This window comes from Notamacropus eugenii, chromosome 6, assembly GCF_028372415.1.
Source record: "Notamacropus eugenii isolate mMacEug1 chromosome 6, mMacEug1.pri_v2, whole genome shotgun sequence".
Lineage (NCBI taxonomy): Eukaryota > Metazoa > Chordata > Mammalia > Diprotodontia > Macropodidae > Notamacropus > Notamacropus eugenii.
The window spans coordinates 79,800,166-79,825,611 of NC_092877.1; the positions used below are offsets into that span (position 1 = coordinate 79,800,166).

The 25,446-nt window shown below is 34.5% G+C and overlaps 1 protein-coding gene across 2 annotated transcripts in view; it reads left to right on the plus strand.

Annotated features, from left to right (window-relative positions):
• Positions 1–25,446, plus strand: part of STIM2 (stromal interaction molecule 2) — a 178,901-nt gene that overhangs the window by 139,882 nt on the left and 13,573 nt on the right. For both annotated transcript variants that reach the window (XM_072620423.1, XM_072620424.1), the window contains 5 exons: positions 5,219–5,330; positions 7,738–7,853; positions 11,055–11,232; positions 14,621–14,798; positions 24,792–24,959. In XM_072620423.1, the coding sequence (XP_072476524.1) occupies positions 5,219–5,330; positions 7,738–7,853; positions 11,055–11,232; positions 14,621–14,798; positions 24,792–24,959 (752 nt within the window). The remainder of the gene's footprint in view (positions 1–5,218; positions 5,331–7,737; positions 7,854–11,054; positions 11,233–14,620; positions 14,799–24,791; positions 24,960–25,446) is intronic.

Sequence of the window (25,446 nt, forward strand, 5' to 3'; positions counted from 1 at the left end):
GGAAACATGTTGTAATGGGAAGTACCAAGCTTGGAGTTAAGAGACCTGACTTCAGATAGTATCTCTTACTTGTAATAGCTCTGTGTCCAAGTCACTTAAACTTGTAGATTTCCTTATATCTAGAATGAGCATAAAAATACCTTGCAGGATTCTTGTGAGCAAGGTCCTTTGTAACAATTAATGTTCCATATAAGCTATTATTATCAGTGAATACAGTCATAGCCTTCTAAAATATGTCCCTGGGTGCCACTCTGCAAAATGGTATATTACCCTGTAGGGACATGTGGGTCTTACCTATTGTGGTAATTCTTATATACTCATAATTCAAACAATTTTAGTTGAACAGTATTACCTAGACAGTTTAAAAATTAGCACCTCAAAATCTCACATGGGCAGAAGGTGAATGAAAATATGAATTTATATTTCTTCTCTTACTGTCTGTGAGTTTACCAGTAAATATCATAGTCTATGCTTTATGAATCCAATAATTTAACTTGTAGATAGCCAAGTGTAAAATACGTTGGAAGAATTTAGGCTGTATGACAAATGTATGTACCACTGACCAACAGAAATCTATAGCATGGTACTGGAGGGACCTCAGAAGACAGGCACGTTAATACACTAATGGTGGAGCTATGAACTGGTCTGAACATTCTGGAAAGTAATTTGAAATAATGCTAGGAAAACCTCCACACTGAATTTTCCTTATCCTTTGATCCAGAGATTCCACTGCCATATATATATTCCAAGGCAGTCAGTTATTGAAAAGAATATCTTCTGGCGACTAAAATATTTCATAGCGGCACTTTTTGTCATATGTCCATTGTTTGGAGAATGGCTAAATAAGTTGTGGCACATAAATTTGCTCATAAGAAAGAATGAATATAAAGAATTTTGAGCTTACCTGAACTGGTGTAAAATGAAATAAGTAGGACCAGGAAAACCACATACATAATGACTACAACTGCGTAAATAAAAAGAAGAAAAAACCTGAAATTGAATACTGTAGTGACCCAACTTGGCTCTAAGAAGAGATGAGAAGATGCACCTCCCTTTTCATCAAAGATAAAGAACTACTAGCATTGGATATACTATCAGATTGGTTGGTTAGTTTTGTCAAACTGCTTTTTTTTCCCCTCTTGTCTTTTAAAATCATTTTTAGAAAGTATGGCTAATTGGGTAGGGGAGTAGGAGGGATACATTTGGGAGTAATGGTAATTTAAAGCAACAAAAAAATAACCAAAATATCTGATTTCTGCGACTGTCATGGAGGATACCCATCGGAGACTCCAAAGATGAGGAATTCCCTCTCGATGTTTCAGATCTCAAGATATTCTTGTTTGAGTTTGACACAGTGCTGATTGCATGAAGCTCTGTGAGATCCATAATCACTAAACATAATTCAGTTTTACTTTTCCACATGAGGAGGAAAAACAGTGGAATGAAAGATACTCAGAATGTGATTTGCAATTGAATGGAAAACCATATACATACATATACATATCCATGGTACATTAGTAGATATATGTGTACGTACATATAACATATAGATATGAAATATATACATCATGTAGTAAGCATATACACATACGTGTATGTATGTGTTTGTGTACACATATACAAAAAAACAGCATTGACCTAAGATCTAGGAAGGCCTGGCCTCAAGTCTTGCCTCTGATGCATACTGACTGTGTGACCTTGGGAAAGTTATTTAACCTCTCAGTGCTCTTAGTAATTCTTTAATACTATAAATTACAGAGAAGGTGCTGACTTGCATTAGTAGACTTGCATTGCAAGCTCCCTATATCAGTTGCATCACAGTACTAGGCCTTATCCCTGTCTCTTTTGTCACCTGAGAGGCAACATGCTGTACTAGAATTTCCCAGTCAAGGAACTTAGGAAAATACCTAGTTTTTAATACTTTCTCTCATACTTTATAGCTATATGGCTTTTGGCAAGTCAGTTCCATCGGTTAAGGATTTAATTGATATAGAGAAGTCCCAAATGAAAAGAGACCTTATACCAGTGCAGCTTGGCATTTTGTGTGTGTGTGTGTGTGTGTGTGTATTCACTTTTATGGGATAGACATAGCAGATGGATGATGAGCTGGGCCCAAAATTGAACAGAAAAAACCATAGTTTGGATGGCTTTTGGGAAATTTGCTGCCATACAGTAAGCTGCTATGTGGCTGTGCACCATGGAATACCTTAGTCTCTAAAGAATTAATGTTCTGGGTTAGCCATAGTTGCTATGAACAGACTTAAATGTTACCAAGGAAGAATTACCCATGAGAAATGGCATAAAGGATAATATTGGAGATGTATCATCAAAAAAAAAAAAAGAGAGATGGGTGAGTTACTGTAGCAGTAGCAAAGAAGAATCAGTGTACTGCCTATGGGCTCTGTTAGTACCTTTATATATGTGTCAGGAATTCCGGGGAAAGGTCCTAGCACATTGAGTTAATCCATTGAATGGTGGATTGATGGGTGGACATGGACAAGAGTGTCACAGAGTTCTTTGGGTTAAAGTCTGCACCTTTTAAAGAAGTACTTGTATTAATGAGAGCACTGACACAAGTGGAAAAAGTTTAAGAAACCCTCCTTTAAAGAACAATTACAGTCACTATTTTCTAGGCACCCTGCAGGTTATTTTTGTCTGCCTAAAACTAGAATACAGTTAACTTCTTCTGTGACCTGACCAGGGCAGCATCCAGTGGGACTGACTTTTTTCTGCACACCATACAGTGACTACCTAGAAAGAAATAAGCTTCTCTGAGGGACCATCATCAAACAGGCCAGGCACACTGCTCTGTTATATCATTGACCATCAAGACTGAAAACAATTGAATGAGTTGGTAAGGGCTATATGAAGGAGAATATATGTATTTCTTTTGCATCTCATTGAATTACAAGATAAATAGAATAGCATAATGGCAAAGAGCTAATTATTAGTCTTTAATAAAACCAACCATTACCAAGGAAAATATGCCGTTAGAAACTATGCAGATAGTTTTAAGGCTACATCATTTTGAAGTATTAATATTTTTTTGAAAACAGATGTACTTTATCTTTACTTCTATATGCTGACTCTGGGAATTAAGATAAATTTGATGATCAAGTTAGTTGGAGATTAGGGACTTATGTTCTTGATCAGACAACTAGCCTTAAAAATTCCACCAAGAGTCTAATCTTGTTTCCATGTGTTTGTGCACATGCCCATGCACGCATGCACATGCCATGATGGAGCTTCTTAGCAGCTAAGATAGAGCAGCTCCCATTCCAAGATCTTGTTGAATAAGAAGAGGCATAAGAGTACAATGACTTACACTAGCGTGTAAATTGAGTGAGAGGAACCTACCACTTCTGTCTCTTGCTGATGTCATTAGTCATTTGACAGAATTGCTAGCAGGTGCAGATATATAACTCTGAATTATGGTTTTACTCTATGAGGGATGATTGAATTTAGGTCCTGAGAAAACACTTTAATAAAAACATTGAAATACAGCTTTGGAATTACCTAAAAATTAAAAGAAAAGATTCTCATGTCAAATTTGAAAACTAAGATAACATTTCTGTTAATACACAGGATAACTATGTAAGCCTATTATTACTTGTAATTTCTTTATACTGTGTCTCTAAAGGATACCCAAGAAAAGTAAATTGCCAGGTAACATACACGCAATGCCAAGCTGAATTGATAGAAGGACTTTCTTTATTTGGGACTACTCTGTATCAGTGAGCTCCCTTGCTAATAGCCACATTGCTATTAAGTATGAGAGAAAATAACACCAGGTTTTTTTTACAAATTCCTTGTATTATGGTACATTGCCCCTCAGATGACAAAAGAGACAGGGATGAGGACTGGACCTGTGATTTAATTGCTATAGGAAGCTACCAGTTGAAGAACTCCTACCAGTGTAGGCTTGTGCCTTCTCTGTAATTTGTAGCGCAAAAGAGTTATGCAGAGCATTAAGAGGTTAAGTGACTTAATCAGGGTCACAGGTATATTTATAATAATATAGACCCATTTTTACTTGAAATTTCTTCATACAGTATCTTTAAAGAGTCCTTGAAGAAATTAAATGACCAGAATTGTATTTTGCTAGCAAATGTTACTGTTTTACTAATCTGAAGCTTTTTTGTACATAGTTGATTCTCACCACTCTTTCTCTTGCTTAACTATTTCTCATATTCTAAAAATAAGAGCCTAAAAATTATGCAAATATAATACTAAAATTAGCTGTCTACCTTAGGCAAATCGTTTCAGCTTTTTTGCCTTTAGTTTTCTCATTTGTAAAATGAGAGTCTTGGTCCTAGATAATTTCTGAATTTCTTTCCATGTTTGACATTCTGTATTTAATAATTTTTTAACAGGCTTTGTATTCAGTCATATGATATAGGAGTTATTTAAACTTTCTTTAATCTTCTCTGCCATGTTTATCCAATTATTTATATGTGATGTTGCTTTCTTTCATCTTGAATCAATGCAATGGAATTCATTGATATTTCACTCAAATATTATTGGCTGCAACGCTGTTTATCAGAACTTCCTTGCTTGCAGATTTTTGTATCTCATTCTTGATATTGCAATAAAAGCAGTCTTTTAAAACTGTTTCCATTTCATCAGTCCTGTTCTCAAAACCCTCCACAATATCTTTCCCCAAAATAATATATACAAGTTTTACAATGGACTTTGGAATCTTCAATTCTATTACAAACTGTATTGTTTAGCTTTTCTCTAGACAGATAGTATTTTCTTTATCCATTTTAGATAAGTTAATTCTCTCCCACATTCGTTTTTCCTAGATTCAACTCTAAGTCATTATTGGTGGTTCCTTTGTGCATGGAGCAGCTTCTTTCCCCTTGTCTCTCCTTCCGTCACTCAGAATCCATCTGATGACATTTCCTGAAATTCTTTAGTAGCTACTCCCAAAATATGCACAAATGGCTATTCTTAGCACTGTGCATCCATTTAAACATTGTGAAGCTTTTGTTTTCTTTCTTGTCCATTAAAGATTGTAAGCCTCCTGAGGCAGGAATTAGGTTTTCTGGTTGTTGTGTAGTTCTTCTCCTCTGGGTACTAGATATACTTTAGGCATTCATTATGGATCAAATGAATTTTCTAGCCTAATGACTTGATTTTCCTTTATAGTAATTTTTATTTTTTTCTTCTGTAAAGAAAATATGTTTGAAAGGAACCCTTTATTTTATTTTTCTAGTTCACAATTGGACACTTGAAGACACCCTTCAGTGGCTGATAGAATTTGTTGAACTTCCTCAGTATGAGAAGAATTTTAGGGATAACAACGTCAAAGGAACAACCCTTCCCAGGTGATTCCTTCTTTATTTTATTTTATTTTTTAAAAAGTCATTGTGGAAACTGTGTGATTGCTATAGATTCAAATGAAAACATAAATTCACCAGAGATATATTTTAAAAGAGATATCATAAATTTCTACTAATAAATATTTTTGAGGTAAATGTAGATATACATTAAGAACATCTCTGTGTATGACAAACATACTGGTAAGAGAGGAACACACTCCCTGCCCTCATGGTTTGACAGGAGAAGAATTCATTTTTTTTTTTTTTAATCTTGTGTGAGGTGGCCAGCCTTTGGTGACCACAGCTACTGTAAGGAGGGGCATGTATATTAATTACTATTGAATTCTGAGTCCCTTTGTGCTGAATAATATGTGGCCAGTGCAACTGTAGCTGAGTGCACAAAGTATTTTTGAAGGAATATTCATAAACTGGAGAGTGTCTAGAGTAGGACAGTGAGAATCTTTCTATTGCCTTAAAATCAGCCATATAAGGATCATTTGAAGGGAATGAGGCTTTTCAGTGTGTGAGTTTCTGTATCTTACTCAGTTCCAAGAGAAGTATGAAATTAGAATATTTTCTTCTGGTTTGGTAATTTAAAGTCTGAAACCATCTCTCAGGCATTTTCCAAACTGAACAGAATCCTTTGGGTATTGTCTGTGTGACCAAGGTAGAGTACAGTGGGACTTTTCTGCCTCTAGTCGTAGACTCTGTACTTTTAATGCAGCTTTGTGTTGCACTGTCTTGACTGCCATATGACACCATTGGCACACATTCAGCTGGAGTCTTCTAAAACTGCCAGACCTTTGAGAGAAGGAAGCTGTTCTCTAGCCGGACCTTCCACGCCGTGCACTTGTGAAGGAGATTAGAACCCTAGTGTGGACCTTGACATTTATCTTTGTTAAATTTCATATTGTTGATTTCAGCCCGATATTCTAGTCTTGTTGGAATTTTGTTAGGATGCTTTTTAGGATATCCTATCTTGTCTACATCAATGTGTCCCACTTTGCTTTGCAGCATTTGTGAATTTGACAAACATGCCATTTATGCCTTTGTCTAAATTACTGAGAAAAATGTTATACTGCAAAAGATCAAACATATGTTGTTGTGATCCTATTAAAGAAGACTCCATCCCATGCCCACGGTTTTAGGATTAACATAAATGAGAGCTACACTGTCAAAGGTTTTTTTCTTTGTTTATCGATGTGCTATTATTTTCCTAATGCTGAATCATCCTTATATTCCTGGTATAAATCCCACGTGGTTATAAATGAATATTTTTTGGATGTTACTGTAGTTGGATATGTACAGTTTTGGATACACTGTAGATATTACTGTAGTCACTTTGCTAATATTTCACTTAAAACTTTTTTGCAAAATATTTACTAGACAAAGTGATATATAGTTCTCTTCCTCTCCCCTGATTTGGTATGAGAACCACTTTTCCATCACAAAAGGAGTCTGGCAAAAGGATATGGGCTCAAATTCTAATTCTACAATTTGGTATTGGATAGCTTTGGATAAATGCCTTCACCTCTCTAAGCCTCAGTTTCCTCAACTGTAAAATGAGATGACTAGACTCGATAAACTCAAAGGGTTCTTCCTTCATTAATTCTACTGTCAAGAATAATTTTAGTAGCATAAGCATTCACTGCTTTTCTATCAGAATTCATCTGTAAATCATTTTGGACTGAGTTTTGGAGGCAGTTTATTTATGTTATGCTGGATTTTCCTTTCTAAGGTTGGGTTCCTTAATACGTCATTTTTTGCTTTGGTAATAAGTGATATTTGATAGATTTGTAGTTAGTCTTGTATTTCATTTAAGAAATCCATTCTGTTAGTATGTCTGCCTTGCTTTTAGCACAATATTATAAAGGCTATTATGCTATTCCCATAGATAAGATGGAAAGATGTGAGCTAGAAGAGATTTCAATTAGGTAAATTCACAGTTAACTGAAGGGATAGATCTAAAGAGTAATTCATTAATGATTTTGGAAGTTCTCTAGTGGAATACTCCAAGAAACAATGTTTGATCTTTTGCAGTATAACATTTTTCTCAGTAATTTAGACAAAGGCATAAATGGCATGTACACTTTTCGATTTATCTAAAATGCTAGTAATAATAATCTATCAGTGATTGTAAGCTGCTTTGATAATTATAAAGAGCCTGAATAAGAATGATAGGAGATATTCTCATACTTATTAAATTACTGTTTTAATGATACAGATAAAAAAATTAAAGCCTTAAGTAAATTGTGGATCACAATCTAGTGATTCATTATAATTTTTGCTTCAGTTTTGCAAATAGGTTATATGTAAACTCTTATATATATGAAAAAAATTAAATGTCATACACATATATATGTGTGTATCTGTATGAATGAGTTCTCATTTCAACATTTTTTTTTATGAACAGGATAGCAGGACCTGAACCTGCATTTGTGATTTCTCAGTTGAAAATCATTGATCGGAGTCATAGACAAAAGCTTCAACTGAAGGCATTGGATGTGGTTTTATTTGGACCTCTAACACGTTAGTATTCTTTCTAACCCAAGAGAGGAAAGGATAAGCTAAAGAACTAGCAATTATCTGAGTCTAGAAATAGCATGAAATAGTAGGAAATATGTAGGAAGAATTGGTTATTGACTAAGAGGGAATTAATTTATACTTTAGAGACTTAGGGTTAAAATGTTCTACAATTTTGTTATGTCAGAAGTGGAGCCTGAAATTTATAGAACTGATCGTTTATAGAAATGATTGGCAGAACTCTGACTTAACATTTTTATACTTAGCTTGCGTCTTTGAATGTTTTTAAACCTGAACATTGGGGAAATAATCAATCAGAAATTGGGGGGAAAAATTTGAATAAGACAATTTGATCACTGCTACTTGATGATGCTGGCCATTAAGACAATTGATTGCATTTACTCTACAGTCAGATTCTTTGTTTACCAACCTGTAATTGATTGCTCTGATTTAAGGTAAAGATACATTATTAGTCTCTCTATCATTTGACGATACTTGGAATAGTATAAGAGTATTATATTTTCTCTGTTAGAGGCTATTTTTTTTTTTTAATCATTAGCTAGTAATTCTTCAGACTGGTTAAGGATCAGCATGGAAAATTTTTTAAAGGGTTTTTGTCTATTTCTCAATCATTTCTCAGTATTCATATAAATAGCATTTTCAAAAAAAATAAAGTTATTTATTGTATTTTTATTTTTTAATTCCAGAATTCTTCTGGAAATTCCTTAAAAGTTTATATATTTTAAGGAAGAATTTTTTTGGGGGGGAATGATCATAGATTATGATTCGTCTTTCTCATAAATAAACAGAATACATGAAAATATGTTATGGCAAAATTTGAAAATTAAAACTTGTTTTGTTATATCTATATTGCCAGAATATAGTTTTCACACACCTTTGGTGTTTGCAGCGCTTGCTAAAAATGATTGTTGTAGTGGTGGGTGGAATGACTTTATTTTGGTATGAATATAAAACCGAGCTAGGTAAAACAAGTTGCTAAAACAGTTTTCCCTACTGGAATATAGAAAGACAATATATACTACTATTGATATGTGCTAGAGGTGAACCAGTAGTGAAAGCTATAGATCCCTGGAGGCCAGACAGTCTGGAAGTGCTGTACTTTACCCACTGAGCCATGGAGAAGAACCCTTTCTGAACCTTTTTCTTGCCAAATATTGAACTCCATCCTTTGGGCCATACTCTATGGCAATTAAGTAGGAAGATTAAAAAAATTATATAGAAAATTTCTCTGTATACTGAGCTTTGAAGGAATAGGCTTTATAAAAAGATAATTTTGTGAATAAAAATATTATCAAGCTAATTTGTTTCAAAAGTAATGTATGAAAACAAACATTATAATAAACCAGTTAAAATTTATTGATTCATTAACTTTTAAAAATAAATTTTCAATTATTAAATGATTCTAAACACTCACATTAGAATTAGAAAGAAATGTTCTAAAATCGGCAAATATGTATGAAATTTTAAGAGTTAAATCAAACTTAAATCATTTCCACTTTATGTAATGGCTTGTTCTTCAATTGTGAAGTCAGTTTATTTCTAATAATTATACACTTAAGTTATATACCAATTCACATCAGAGCTGGAGGCTGAGATAAGCTTGAAATGGGGGAGTTTTGTTACTTATATTTTGACAACTCTGCTTCAGTATAATTAGTTTTATTTTATTTATTTAAAAACATTATTCTGGGAGGGGGTTCCCTTAGAATCACCAGACTGCAGAAAAGATATATGATGTAAAACAAAGTTAAGAACTAGTGCTAAAGAGTATAAAAATATTAGAATTTTAGTTTTGTTCCTTTGTAGAACATGTCTTTTATGGGTCAAGGTCATTTTTTGAATTTAGCTATTCCAAAGAATCCATAATGCTTATCAAGTATATGAGACAGTGTATAGAAGGAGGCCTGCACATGGAAACTGCATTTTGAGCTGTACTTCCTAAACTCTGATGCAACATGTTTTAAAAACCTTACTGAATTTTCTCTCATCAAAAACTTCTTAATAGACTAATATTCTCTCTAGTAAGGAATATTTTAGAGGCTCTTTCTTACTATGTTCTGTGTCTCTGTTACCTTGGGCTCTTTAGCTTTCTAGAGAAGTCATTTTTGGTACTAGAAAACTATTTAGGCTTCTTTTTAGTTTATTTTTATTTTAAATAGTGTTCTGGGAATCTACAGTGTCCTTATGCTAATATGGATTGAAACTTTGATCTGGCAATGAACTATGCTCAATATTTTTTTCCTTTGAAATCTGAACACAGTTGATCAATTAGATCCATTTAGGTAAATAATTGAGAGGCCTGGAAAAGTATTATTTTTCTGCCCTTAGCAGTACAGAGAGATTTCATGCTACAAATCTCTTTTTGCCATATGAGGAACCAAGAGGAACGTGGCTTTTATTGTCCCTTTAGCTGCTGCCCTTCTTTTACCCTACTTTAAAACAATAAAAAATAAAAACCCAGTGCAAGAGCTGAGATAGTAATTATTTTTCATTCCTTTTGAGATGTGATTGGTTTAGTTAGTGATCTATAGATTGAATTCTATTAAATGTGGTATCCACTAGACCATGATACCTTCTCTTTTGACCTTTGATACCAACTTCTACCTGAGAGTTTGTGCTTTTTATTTGCTCTAGTTCACTGTACTTCCTGCCTACTACTGCTCTTGATTTTTGTATTGATTACATACCAGAGGGAGCAGCTAATTGGCACAGATTGTCAACTTCCTGAGTTAAAACTTGGCCTCAGACAATGTTACCCTGAGCAAATCAGTTAACTCTGTTTGCCTCAGTTTCATCATCTGTAAAATGCGCTAGAGAAGTGAAGGGCAGAGCACTCCTGTGTCTTTGTCAAGAAAGCCCCAAATAGAGTCGTGAAGACTTGAATGTGACTGAAAACGGCTGAGTAACAAACACTCAGAAAAACAGTAAATGGTAGAAGAGTTGAAACTTCCTCTGGTAATAAGGGAGTGTCCCATCTGCTTTCTCTACCCTCTCCTTGCTGTAATGATGTAAAATGTGCGTGTGAATATTAGTTCAAACATTTCTTTTGTGATCAAACAGTTTTTAAAAGGGACTGAAGTTCAAACTGTAGGAATCTAGGTTCTTCCTGCTTTTCCAAAGTAATTTCTCCTATGAGCTGCCATTCTAACGCCTATATCACATGTACATATTTTATTATTGACATAGGTCCACCTCACAACTGGATGAAGGACTTTGTGCTCACAGTTTCTATAGTAATTGGGGTTGCAGGCTGCTGGTTTGCTTATACTCAGAATAAGACTTCCAAAGAACATGTTGCAAAAATGATGAAAGACCTGGAGAGCCTACAGACTGCAGAGCAAAGTCTAATGGACTTACAAGAGAGGTATGGAAGAGAAAAAGATACATATCTTGTAAGCTGTTTAACATTGTGATATTAATAACTAAATTACATGGTAAAGTAGTTTTTATAAAAATTTAGCATAAATTTATGTTTTATGTACTTTTACAAATATATTTTTATTAATTCATTAAATATTTCCTGATTACATGTAAATTTTTAAAAATAAGAAAAATGGACTTCCAGATTTTCTCTCCCTTTCATCCCTGCACTCTCCTTGAGAAGGCAAACAATTTGATATCTGTTATATATGTTGAGTCATATAAAGCTATTCTATTAGCCATGTTACAAAATAAAACAGGCAAAAATAAAACAAGAAAAATGAAAAAAGTAAAAAAAAAAATGCTTTAGTATGCATTCAGAGTTTATCAGTCCTCTCTCTGGAGGTAGTTAGCATTTTCATTGTGGGTCCTTTGGAATTGGCTTAGATCATTGTCTTGATCAGAGTAGCTACATCTTGCACAGTTGATTATCACACCATATTGCTGTTACTGTGGACAGTGGTTTCCTGGTTCTGCTCACTTTACTTTGCATCAGTTCAGTGAAGTCTTCCCAAGTTTTTCTGAAGCTATCCTGCTCATTTCTTATAACACAGTACTATTCCATCACAATCATATAGTACAGCTTGTTCAGCCATTCCCCAGTTGATGGGCTGCCTCCAGTTTCCAACTCTTCACCACCACACACAAAAACACAACTGCTATAATATTTTTGTAGTGGTGTTGCTGGGCCAAAGGGTATCCATGGTTTTATAGCCCTGTGGGCATAGTTCTGAATTGTTCTCCAGAATGGTAGGACTAGTTCATAACTCCACCAACAATGCATTAATGTCACAATTTTTCCACATCCCTTTCACCATTTTTCAATTTCTTTTTCTGTCATATTGACCAATCTGATAGGGGTGAGGTAGTATCTCAGAGTTGTTTTAATTTGCATTTTTCTAATCAGTATGAATTAGAATATTTTTTCATATGATTATTAATAACTTTGATTTCTTCTGAAAAATGCCTGTTCATATTCTGTGACCTTTTATCAACTGAGGAATGACTCTTATTTTTATAAATTTGAGTCAGTTCCCTATATATTTGAGAAATGAGGTCTTCGTCAGAGAAACTTGCTATACAATTTTTTCCTACTTGCCTGCGTAATTTTGGTTGCATTAGTTTTGTTTGGAGCAAAATACTTTTTAATTTCATATAATCAGACTTTTCCATTTTTATTTCCAACAATCCTGTCTCTTTGTTTAGGTTATGAGCTGTTCCCTTAACTATAGATCTGACAGCTACATTTTATTCTATTACTTAGCCAGTGTGAGATTGCTTTGATGATCACCACCTTGTAATATAGTTTGAAATCTGGAACTGCTAGGTTGTCTTCTTTCACAATTTTTTCATTGATTCCTTTGATAGTCTTAATTTTTTGTTCTTTCAGATAAATTTTATTGTTTTTTCTAGCTCTGTAAAATGAATTCTTTCCTTTGGTCTATTTTATTTTTTCTTGCAATTGTTTTTCTGTGAGATATTTCACATTTTCTTCCTTTTTTTCATTCTTGATGTTTCACATTCTTGATGACTTCTAGTTGTCCAATTCTCATTTTTAAGGAATTATTTTTCTTCAGTGAGTTTTTTTTTTTTTTAACATTTTTCCATTGACCAGTTCTTACTTTAAGGAATTACTTTTATTACTGAATTTTTTTTTTACCTCTTTTTCCATATGACCAATTCTGTTTTTTAAAGGTATTTTTCCAGTATTTTTTTTTTGCCATCATTTTTTTCTTTAGCCAAGCTGTTGATTGTGTTGTCATAATTTTTTTCTTTTCTTTCATTTCTTTACCTAATTTTTCCTCTACTCTTCTTATTTGAGTTTGAAAATGATTTTAAAAATCTCTTTCAGAAATTCTTGTTGGACTTCTGTCCATTTTACATTTTTTTGAGGTTTTATTTGTAGCTTTTTTGACTTCATTGTCTTCTTCTGAGTTTGTATCTTGATCTGCCCTGTTACCTTAGTAGCTTTTAATAGTCAGGTTGTTATTTTTTCTTTGTTTTTTGTTTGCTCATTTCCCCACCCTGTTTGTTGATTTTGAATTTTATATTAAAATTGGGCTCTGTTCTCAGCTTGAGCACTATCCTGGGAACAGGTATTTAATTTCCCTTTTCTAATATATGGACATATTATGTATTTGTGTCCTGCCCCATTATCCTAAGTTTAAATTTTTTTTCTGAGCTGCTGTTGTCAAAGCTGGTTTTGGGGGTTTGCAAGTTTTTGGTGTTTCCAAGGTAGTGTGATCTGGGAAGAGGCGCAGTCACTACTCTCCTGATTTCAACTCTGGTACGTATCCAGTAACGGCTCCTGATGCCTTGAAATTGCAGTTGATCCTGACCTTCAGGGTCCCTGCTCATCTGGGACTGGAAGTGATATTACTCCTCAGGGTCCCTGATCTCTTCTTACCCAAAATTATACTGCCCCTTAGGACTGCCACTCTCACTTTTTTGACCAAAAGTGCTTTTCTCTGTCCTTGAACTATTGTGGGTACAGACAGTGGAGTTGCCAAACAGTGTCCAGTGCTAGGACAGGGATCCTCTGTAGTCTCTTTCTGATCACTTGCTCAGTCCCCGTACCATTTCTAGCTTGAGAGTTTCTTAAGCTACTCTTGCTTCTGTTGCCACCAGGTAGTCTTATCATTGGTGCTTAATCTACTTGGACTCTGAATCAACCTCCACTGTGATGTCACAGATCTCTCTTATCTCCTAAGTGGTCTGAGTCTGGAAAAATTTCTCACTCTGACCTTTTGTTGACTCTGCTGCTCCATAATTTGATTTGAGGCATTATTTTGAAGTTGTTTGGAGGGCAGTGTTGGGCAAGCTCAGCAGAGTGATTTCTCTACTTTCCCATCTTGGCTGTGGCCCCAGAAATGGATTGATGTACTTTTAAAATAATTCATATGGAACCTTAGGTTATATGAAAGTTTTATTTAGTATTCTAGGATATCATCTATTTATTAATATATTTTAAAAGTAATGTTCAAAATATTCAGCAAATTAAAAAACAAATTTAGGAATATTGGGAAAATCGAATTTTGGAGAAAATGTGGAGTTTTATTCATTTTAATTTACATTAAGGTAAATTGTGAATTTTTTATATGCTCTTTTTGTTTAAGAGAACATTTTTGTACTTGTACTCCTTTAGCTTAAGAAATCCAATTAACCATAAGCAAGCTTTCTGCTGCTTTTATAAACTCAATATTTTGTTGAAAGTGCTGTAACTTCCCTTTGAAAAATTTAGCCTGCATCTTCTTATGGTTAATTCTGTAGTCAGATATAACATTTTCAACTTTTTAATGAACTTTTTTCTTTGCTATTTATTCTGCTGTAAGGCTTGAAAAGGCACAAGAAGAAAATAGAAATGTTGCTGTGGAAAAGCAAAATTTAGAGCGCAAAATGATGGATGAAATTAATTTTGCAAAGGAGGAGGCTTGTCGACTGAGAGAACTGCGAGAGGGAGCTGAATGTGAATTGAGTAGACGCCAATATGCAGAGCAGGAATTGGAACAGGTATTTAATTTCCCTTTTCTAATATATGTACATATTATGTATTTGTGTCCTGCTTCATTTTGCTATACTTATACATAATTTTGTATTTATAGAAGAAGTACTGACAACACATATAGCTCAACATAAATAATGAGGCAAATTTTTATTTGGAGCAATATCTAGTCAGTAACATAACTAAAGTACCCTCATGCTCATCCATTTACCTTTTAAATCCCCTTCCACTCAAAACGTTTTGATGGTGATTCTTTTCTCATAAGTCATGTTGAATGGAATTACAGTCTCCAATCAGCTATCTGCTTTTTGTCTGTGTGTCTGTCCACTCATTCCTTTACTTATTTGTTTATTTTGATTTCTAGGAGATAGTCATTTTAAAACATTCCATATGAAAATTTTCTCCAGAGATACAGGTCTCCACTGTGTACCAGTTCTTGAGTTAGATACCAAGATGTAGCTTTAAAAAAAGATTTAATATGACCTTAAGTTTTAGCATCACTAAAAACAACTTAACTTACTTTAAAAGTAAGCATGTGTATATGCAAAAAAATCCACAACTTTTTACAGCTTAGCTTTATAAAAAAAAATTATGATATGTAAAGGTTATCTGTCTCAGCATATTCCTTCTCTCAAAGAAATTGCATTTGAATGTGGGTATTTAGGTGTTGCACACCAGGCCTTGGGGAAAGGACGTATTTTTACAACTTCAGTTATTAGCAAATAATCTAGGGGTTTTATTTATTTATTTTTAAAGCATCTACCCACCTTTCTGGCCAGGAACCATGAGCCATAGGAGGATAAGGACAGAATCGTATGTTGAATATTTTCCTTTAGAAATTAAAAGTTGGTTCAGTTTAATGAGATTAATTCTTTAATATTTAAGATTCCATATTTTGAAAGGATTTTCTCAAAAGTACATTTTTCACCACGCAGATAATAATTTATAATTTTTGTTAGTTTATTTACTTAGCTTTGTATTATCTCTTTAAAATGAACTATATAGCTTTGATTATTTTTGAGCAGTTCTATCAGCTATATTTAAACTGAACTTTGTTGCCGTTTAATGTTCATTCAACAGATTTTTTTTGATATTTTTTCATCTTGTGTTTTTTATTGCACTGATTTTGATATATCCCTACCCACACACCTAGTGAAAAGAGAAAAAAATAATTTAGCCAAACAAACCAATGCATTAACCATTTCTGACAGTATATTTTGTATGCTATATCCATAGTCCTCCACCACTTCAAAAAAGTGATGAGAGTTACATTTTTTCCAACTTTTCTCTAGGACCAAGTTTGATCATTATAATTATACAACATCCCATTTCTTTTGTTTTTATTTTTCCATTTGCATTTTTTGTATTATGTATATTGTTTTTTATAGATCTGCTCATATCACTCTGCCTCAAGTTTGTCTCCCCATGTGTCTCTCAATTCTTTGTGGTTTTCATTTCTGAGGAAAATGTATATTCTTTAGCATTTTTATTTAGAAGACATCATAACTTTTTAGCTGTAGTTTCTCTTGAGTTTTATTAATACTGTGTTTGCTTTTTTTACGTCTTTCTCTTAAATTTGTCCAAAACTGACAGAGGACCATTGAAACCTCCAGCTACTGTTGTATCACTGTCTGTCTTCTTGTAGTTCAGTTCATTTTTTTTATTTTTATTAATTTAGATGCTAAGGCACTTGTAGCACATAAGTTTAATAATGAGACTGATTTGTTGTCTGTGGTTCCTTTCAGCTTAATTGAGCTGCTTTTTTTTTATCCCTTTTTATGTTGTGAATGTTTGTTTTTGCATTGTTTGATAATGTGATTGCAACTCCTACTTTTTGAATTCACTTATTTTGGATTAGTCTATTGATAGTAATTTTTTCCAGCATATTGTTTTTATTCTGTGTGTGTGTGTGTGTGTGTGTGTGTGTGTGTGTATTTTTAAGTGTGTTTCTTGTCCTGTCCAACCTGTCATTCTTTTTCAGTTTATTAAATTGTTTTTCTCGGTTTTTGGTAAGTATTTATTTTAATCTTAAATACATAATGAGAAAAGAAAAAAAGAACATTGCAGTGTACACAGCAGAGTGTAAGAGAGAGTTCAGTATAAAACAATGCATTTCCATCTTAAGGAAACCTATATATAATAAATACTACTCATTGTTTTCAAAGCTACCCAGCTTTTCTTTGTTTCCTTGTAGGTTTTCTTTTGTTCTCTGTTTCCACTTTTTACTTTATTCTTCCCCCAAGTCTACAGTTAAAAGCAATTACACACAGAGAGATATCTACAAATATGCACATATACACTCATACATGTCTATGTGTATTTCCACTTTCATTTCTTTCTCTGAAGGTGGATAGCATCTTCCTTTATAGACCAAATCTTTGTTTTTCTAAATCAACCAGCTCATTTCCTACACCACAGTAATATTCCACACAAACACGTCCTTTCTGAGAGATTATCTTTGAAAGTTTTCCCCCCAATTTTCTGCATTCCCTGTATTCTTGACTATATTGGTTTTATTTTTATAAGAAAATCTTAATTTAAAATAATCAAAATTATCCATTTTATATTTTCATAATGCTCTTATCTTATACTATAGTTTAAGGTCGAATCCTACTGAAGGTACTTCCTTTACATCCTTTTTCCCCTGGTTTCCTTAAAATTCTTGACTTTTTGTCCTTCCAGATAAACTTTGTTATTAATTTTTTCTAACTCAGTAAGTTTTTTTCATAATTTAATTGGGATGGCATTGAATAAATACATTAGTTGGGTAAAATTTTCATTTCTAAAAACTATATTGGCTTTACCTATCCATGAACAATAAATATTCCTCCAATTATTTATATCTTACCTTATTAGTATAAAAAGTGTTTTTATATTTATGACCATATAGTTCCTTTGTCTTTCTTGGTAGGTATACTTTTAGGTATTTTATACTGTTTGATAATTTCAAATGATCTAAAACAATTTTATATAATATTGCTGATACGTAGTGTAGCTTCCCTATTTTTCTCTTTTGATTAAATCTGTTTTAGCTTTAACTTTGCCTGAGATAATGATTACAACCCTTTTTTTTTTACATAATAAATTCTACTCCTGCCTTTTTGTGTGTGCATGTATCTCTCATTTTTATAGTATTTTCTAAAAGCGGCAACATATTGTTGAATTCAAATTTTTAATCTGCTATCCATTTCCATCTTTTGGGTAAATCCATTCCATTCACATTCCAAAGCTGTAATTATTTCTGTGTTTTCCTTTTTCCTATTTTTCCCCATCCTTCTTACCTTATTTATCTTGTCCTTCCTCACTCCTTTGTTTTACTTTTATCGGCTACCTTGCCCTCTTATTCCTTAACCTACCCTACCCCATGAAAGTCCCTCCTTTATCCCTCCCTTATCCCCTTGCCTTCTTATTTCTTTCTGAATTTAAAAGATGTTTATGCCCTTCTAGATATATATGTTGTTCCCTCTTTAATCCAGTTCCAACGAGAGTAAGTTTCCAGCACTACCTCCCCTTCTCCCTACTACCATCTTTATCAGTGCTTCCTTTTATACCTCATTTATATGAAATAATTATTCCTTTTTATCTCTCCCTTACACAGTTTTTTTTTAATGATCCTATCATGCACAGCTCAGCCCAAACTTTTCTTTCAAACTACTCAAATAATGATGACAACCATAAGATTACGGATAACTATTTCACATATAAGAAGTAAACAAGTTGACCTTATTGAGTCCTATATAATTGGTCTTTAATGGTTACCTTATATTTCTCCTGGATGTTATATGTTGAATTTTCCCTTAAGTTCTACTATTTTTGTCATAAATACCTGAAAGTCTTTTAGTTTGTTAAATGCCCTTCCCTTCCCCTCTCCCTATTCAGGATTATACTTTGCTGAGTAAGCTACCTTTGATTGTAACCTTAGCTATTTTTGCTATGAAATATAATATTCCAAAACCTATGATCTTTCAGTGTAGGAGATGATAGGTCTTGTGTAATCCTTATTGTAGCTCCATTGGTTTTTTTTTTTCTTGTTGCTACAAAATTTTGCCTTTAACCTGGGACCTTTGAAACTTGGCTGTGATATTCCTGTAAGTATTCCTCTTGGGATCTCTTTCAGGTGATAGTCAGTGAATTTTTTCTCTTTCTGTTTTGCCTTCTCTAGAACTCCAAGGCAATTTTCCTTGATAATTTCTTGTAATATTGTATCAAGATTCTTTTTAAAGTCCTTTTTAAGTTCTTCCAAGAACTCTTTTTGTGCTTGGAACCATTTGATGTTTATCATTGAAAAGGAGAGGCTTTTTTTTTTTTTTTACAGCTCCATTATCTTCCTCTGAATATGAACCCAGATCTTCACTACCTCCATATTAGCTCTCTGTGGTTGGGTTGTTTTTTCCTTTGTTTACTCTTTTTATTTTGTTTTATTTTTAGCAGCTATTAGTATAACCAAATTCTAGGCCTGAGGTATGGGGAACGACTCCTCAAACCTTAGGTCCTTCTTAGTGTTATTTTCAGAGGTCTCTCCTCTCCACTGCTAAGCCTCATCTAGGGCCCCCAAGCACCTTACCTCTCAAACAGTCTTACTCCCAACTGTCCCTTTAGTAGCTGTAGACTACAACTGTTTTCTCAGTCCTGGAGCTGCAACCAGTGACTGTGCTCTCCTGCTAATGTCCACAGCCAGCAGGGTCCCTGCCCCTCTGCTACTGCATTCTCCCAGTGTCCTAGCTTCTTCTCCAGGGCTTGTCTGATCAACATAGCTGTACTTGGCTTCCTCCTACAGTGGAAGGTCATTAAATCTTCTCCTCAGCCTCTGGACCTCCACACTATTTTATGGGTGAAAGTTCCTGAGGCTGAGATTGCCTCCCCAACCAAGTACCCTCAGTGCTAGCTGTTTGTTGATTCTGCAGAATGGGTCTTTGAAGTCTTTGCACATCACTCAGGATCTTCTTAAATTCTCTTAGGAGGACTGCTGCTTTTCTCCAACTTTTGTTTATTTCCACTCTTCCTGATGTGGTTCTGTCTTTTTTTGTGGAGGAAATTCGGAGAGCTGAAAGTTTTCCAACCTATTTTGTCATTTTCCTAGAATCCTCTCCCAGTTTATCAGATTGTTTAATCCATTCACCCTTAAAGATACAAGAGTTAGGTTTATATTTTCCTCTCTTTGTGTCTAATCCTCTTCCCCAGAATTTGGAATTTTTTCCCTCTTCCTTTGTAAACATAGTACTTTGTCTCTTCAGTTTAAGACAACTTTATTCCACTCTGGCTTTCTTCCCTTCAGCTTCATTCCCCCATCTATTGTTTCTCCTTTTCCTAGTTTTGGAGTTACTAAGAAGCTAACCTTACTTCCTTTTTCTTTATAACTTTTATTTAGTTATTTAATCTTTCCCTATTTTTACTCTCAGATAAGTAGTGAAGTAAAATCCCTCTTCTTTTCCTCACTTCACCTTGTATTTCTTTTAGTCTTTTAGAATTTTTATTTCCTGTGTCTTTTTGGAAAAAAAGATTTCTTTCCCTCATTTTCTTTATTGTTTATCTTCATTTTCTATCTATTCTAGACATCTATCCTGTGAGTGATGGCCTTTACATTTGTTTAGTCCTTTAGCCTCTGTGTTCTTCATGGAATTATAAAGCTTCAAAAGTGACTAGTTTTTTTCTAAATAGTTTCTGTGTTGTTGCTTTAGAAGTTTCATTCCCTGGGCACATTTTTCCTGTTGTGATTTATTCTTAGAAATACCAATTCCTACAGGCGATAAGTTATTCCCCCGTTAGAAGATTTTCTGTGTCCTTCATTGTGCAGCTCATTATTAACCTTTGTTCTCATCATTTTTTGCCCCATTTGCCATGAAATCTCTTCCCTGGGTCCGTGCTCTCCCACTTTTCGGGGTGTCATTTGCCCCCCAGAGCTCTGTTTCTCCTGGCAAGGCAGGATGAAGTCGGTGCCATCTAAGAACCAAATCCCTACAGATGATATTTATCATGTTTATTAAAATGTCCTCATGTCTCTTTATAGAAGCTCTATTCCTTTTGGGAACATTGTTCAGTGGGACACCCTCCTTTCTCCACTATAATGAGATTTTCCCCGTTTGTTCTTCTCTTTCATTATTTCCCTTTGCCTCCTTGCTGTTGATTCTGTAGATTCTCTTCTTGTTGAGAGATTAGAGGCATTATTCTTCATGAACCTTTGACTTGATTAGGGTACATCACATATTCCCTTCTATTCTCTTCTTCCCCCTGTCCCCTTTTTCTGTAATTTAGTCTCTCTAAAACATTGATTCACTTGTAGGTATTATGTTGTGAGGTTTACGATGTTTCAGGCCTGTTTTCCCACCATAACTTCTGTTTGTCTTCTGCCTTTACCCTGGTCTCCTCTGTTTTTTGGAAGAAATCTCTCAATGATCTCTTTGTTGTTATTTTCTTTTTGTTGCCTTTAGTTGCTCCATTTGTTTACCTTTCTTTTATTTCTGTTTAAGGTATTTGAAAAGCAAATAATTTATTAAAGTTTAGTTTTCTTTTTAAGAAAGCCTCAAACTGTTTTATATTAAACATCCATATTTTTTCACTAATGGTTAGACTCAGTTTAGAGGGCACATCATCTTGGGTTACATCCTGAGCTCCTTTACTCTTCATGATACACTATAGTAGATGCTGAATAGTCTTGGTGTAATTCACATTTCCTTTCCTTTATATCTGCAGATTACTCTTCCGTTCCCTTGTAGAATTTGTTGTTTGTCCTTGGAAATGTTAAGTTTAACCAGTAAGTTTCTTGGAGTGAATGTCATAGAGTTTTTTTTCCTTTCTAGAAGTGATATCTAGAGCCATTCAGCTGGCACTTTGTTATTTGTGTTTAGAAGTTCTTTTCAGTTTTCTTGTATTATTTCTTGCATCATCAAGTTTAGGTGTCCAACTTGTGATTTTCTGGGAACACTCTAATTCTGAAGTTGTCTCTCTACATCCTGTCTTTGATATCAGTGTATTTTACTATAGAGATCAGGCTTTCTTGTGACATAATAGCTATTTAAATCTCTTTCAGATCGCTCTTTACTTCTGTGTATTTGCATTCCCAATCAGTTATATCTTTTGTTTCTTTGGTGAGATTTGTCAATTCAAGTTGTTCTGTTTACCAATTATTTCTACTATGGAGGCCATAAATTCTGTTTTTATATTTCTTATTCATCTGTTAAAACATTAAAGAATATCTGACTGTCGTTCCATACCCTCTTAGCAATCCCCAGAGACTTCTGCTTCATCAGGTATTGATTAATTTTTCTTTCTCTTGCAATATTCACAACTATCTAGACTCTTACCTGATCAAGACCCTATATTTCCTCGTTATTAATATTGATAAATAAAATTATTTATTTCTCTCTCAGGATCTTTGGTAATTTCAGTCTTCATTCCTTAAATTCCCCTATTGCTCACTTTCTGACTCCTCATCATCTGTGTCTTCCTTAGAGGCTGAGCCTCAACAGCATCGCAGCCTTCTCTCATGCAGGGCAATTCACATTCGACATTGCCCCAGTTCATTCTGAAGAGTCAGAATTAGCCACAGACGGAGGCGCTAGGCTCTTTCCCTTAGACTTAGTGGAGTGTTACATAGCCACACATTTGTTTTCTGTACCAGTTTTTGTGACTGACAGTGTCAAAGGATGTAGAGAGGTGAACGTGGAGGAGAAATGAGAAAAGGCCATTGAATTTGGCAATTAAGATATAACTATGGAGAGATCATTTTTGGTTGAATGATGAGGTTAGAAGCTAGACTGTAGAAAATTAAAAAGAGAGGGAAGAGTAAATGCGGCCATCTTTTGCAGATGACTTTCTCAGGGAGTTTAGCTGCACAAGGCACAAAAGATATAGGACAGTAATTAGCTGGGATAGATGTATCAAGTAAGGGTTTTTTGAGAATGGATGAAACATGGGCATGTTTTTAGTAGAGAGTCAGCCAGCAGTCACAGAGAGTTTGAAGGTAAGTGAGAATAAGAAGGATGGAGAGGGCTTGGGCATCCTCTTTTGGGGATGGGTTGACTTGTGCATGCAGAAGGGTTACCTTTGACAAGGTAAATGCCCACCTCCTCATGTGAGATGGGGTGAAAGAAGAGATAGTGGCACAAGGCATCTTAACTGGGTGATACAAGATAAGGAGGAAGGGAAAAGAGGGATTGTCTAACAGGAGTGTGGAACCTGTGTCTTCAAAGACCATGTAGGTTTCTAGGTCTTGAAGTGCAGCCCTTTGACTGAATCCAAACTTCATAGAACAATCCTTTGGGATTTGAGGATCTAGAGGGCCACATGGGGTCTCAAGGTTGCAGATTCCTCACCCCTAATAATTTAGGGCTCAGGTGAAGTTATGTAACATAAATTTGTAATGGACTCAGCATGTTTAGGTAGCTTTCTCCAGTTTTTTTTGGCAACACATGCATAGAAGTGTAGATAGTGGTGGTGATCCAAGGTTGGGACTTGTCAGGGTATACAGCAATATACAGGGGCAGAGGACTTGAGGTAAGGGCCATGTATAGTTGAACTGGTTCACCAAGGTGTTAAGATGGATAAGGAAGAAGATTGTGACTAGTGGAGGGGTGATGTTGATGTTGATGGGATTGAGAACTGAGGGATGGAAGAATTAGAGGTCATGATATGGACAAAGAGCAAGGTAAAAAATGAAATGCTAATAGGTTATGATCAGATAGGGAAATTTCAGAGTTCATGAACATGAAAGTTGTGCCTTTTGGGGTGATGATAAATTTAAAGGTATGCCCATCCTTGTGTGTGGCTGAAGTAGGGTGAAGAAATATAGGTCATGGAATATGAGTAAATTGGGCGCCTGGTGTGTTTGGGTTTTAGAGGGAGTATCAATATATATGTTGAAATACCTGGTATGAGAGCAGGAGTTGGGAGTATTGAATTCATTGAGAAAAGAAGGAGAGCGTCTGACAGGTCTGTAGACACAGATATCCAGGTTTTGATTGGTGGTAGGTATGGTGAACCTCAAAAGAGGAAAATGACTGAGTAATAGTGGTAGCCCATTGTTAGGAAATTCTTTTTTGAACTGAAATCTGCCTCTCTATAACTTCTCCCTGTTGATGCTATTTTTCTTTCCATGAAATCAAGCAGAATAAGGTTAATCCCCTCTCTTCCTCATTATTTTTCAAATATTTGAAGACAGTGATTACTTTCCTTCCCTCAAGTCTCTTCTTGTCTCTGATTTAGCTTAAGCAGCTATAGTTCTTTCAGGTGATTCTTGTGTAACATGATTTCAAGTCTTTCACTAGTGTGGTTTTTCTCTTTTAGACTGACTCCAGTTTGTCAGTGTCCTTTCTAAACTGAAGCGCCACAAACTCAACACAGTATTCCAGATGTTGTCTTAGCCAGGGCAATGAATGATGCAGTTATTACCTACCTGGGAATAATTCTGTTAATGTAGCCTGAAATGGGTTTTTGACTACTTACTCATTTTTTTTGACACTTTGAATTTGCTAAGCTATTAAATTCTTGAGGGCTTTTTTTCCCCTTTCACATAAATTCTCTTTTCATTTCTTCCCTCAGTAGGAGACGAGTAATTGATTTTATCTCTAATGCCATGTCCTAGTACTACTTCCAGATCATTGATTTACCACTCTTTACCTGGTATCCATGTTACACAGTAATTCCACTCTCTAGATTCTTACCGCCATTGTCTGTCATTGTCCAGTACCCATATCTTGCCTTCAGTGATTAATTTAGCAAGAATTAAGTTTTTGCTGTGTGGGAAATTTCATAGAGGTATGACATAGACTTAAGGTCTGACTTAGGCGTTTTCTTTTCCAGTTCAACACAAACATCCCATTTGATATAAGACAATAGCTCTGAATAAGTATTACAAGTATGTGTGACTGCCAGGTGATGATTTAAAAAAAAAATTGTCCAGAACAGTATATTAAAACAACCATTAAAAGAATGAAGATGGCTTTTTAAAAATAAATTTAGTACATAGTAAAATCTTAATCATTTACGTATTCCTCATTTTTAAGGTTCGGATGGCTCTGAAAAAAGCTGAGAAGGAATTTGAACTTAGAAGTAGTTGGTCTGTTCCTGATGCATTGCAAAAATGGCTTCAGTTAACACATGAAGTGGAAGTACAGTACTACAATATTAAAAGACAGAATGCTGAAATGCAATTAGCAATTGCTAAAGATGAGGTATTTTATTTTGTCTCATATTTTAAGAGCATGTTGATTTTGTTTCTTAATAAGACCATTCAGGATGGCATTATTCTAACTTCCAAGGTATTGGAGTGTCCTGAGGCATATTTTTGGGGTTTTAGATTTAGTCTTTCTGTAGTATTAGGTTATAAAATTTACTCTAAATTTGGAAGAATATGTATTTTACCAGAGGAAATTAATGACAGGTAACATTTTTCATCGTTACTATAAATGTTTTATATGGAGCTTTTCTCCTCTAGGTTGATGCATCATATCAGATTCAGATTAGTAGTAACTGGAGGTTCTTATCTGACACCTTATTTAATTGTTTGAAATAAGATGAAATGTTAGCTTGGTTTTTAGTAAACCCAAGTGCTACTTAACTGACTCCCTCTCTCCATTTTAATAGGGTCTAGTTAATACTTCTTTTGTAGCCTCATTGGAAAGATTCAGGTTTTGTTGTTGTTTGTTTGTTTCAGCAATA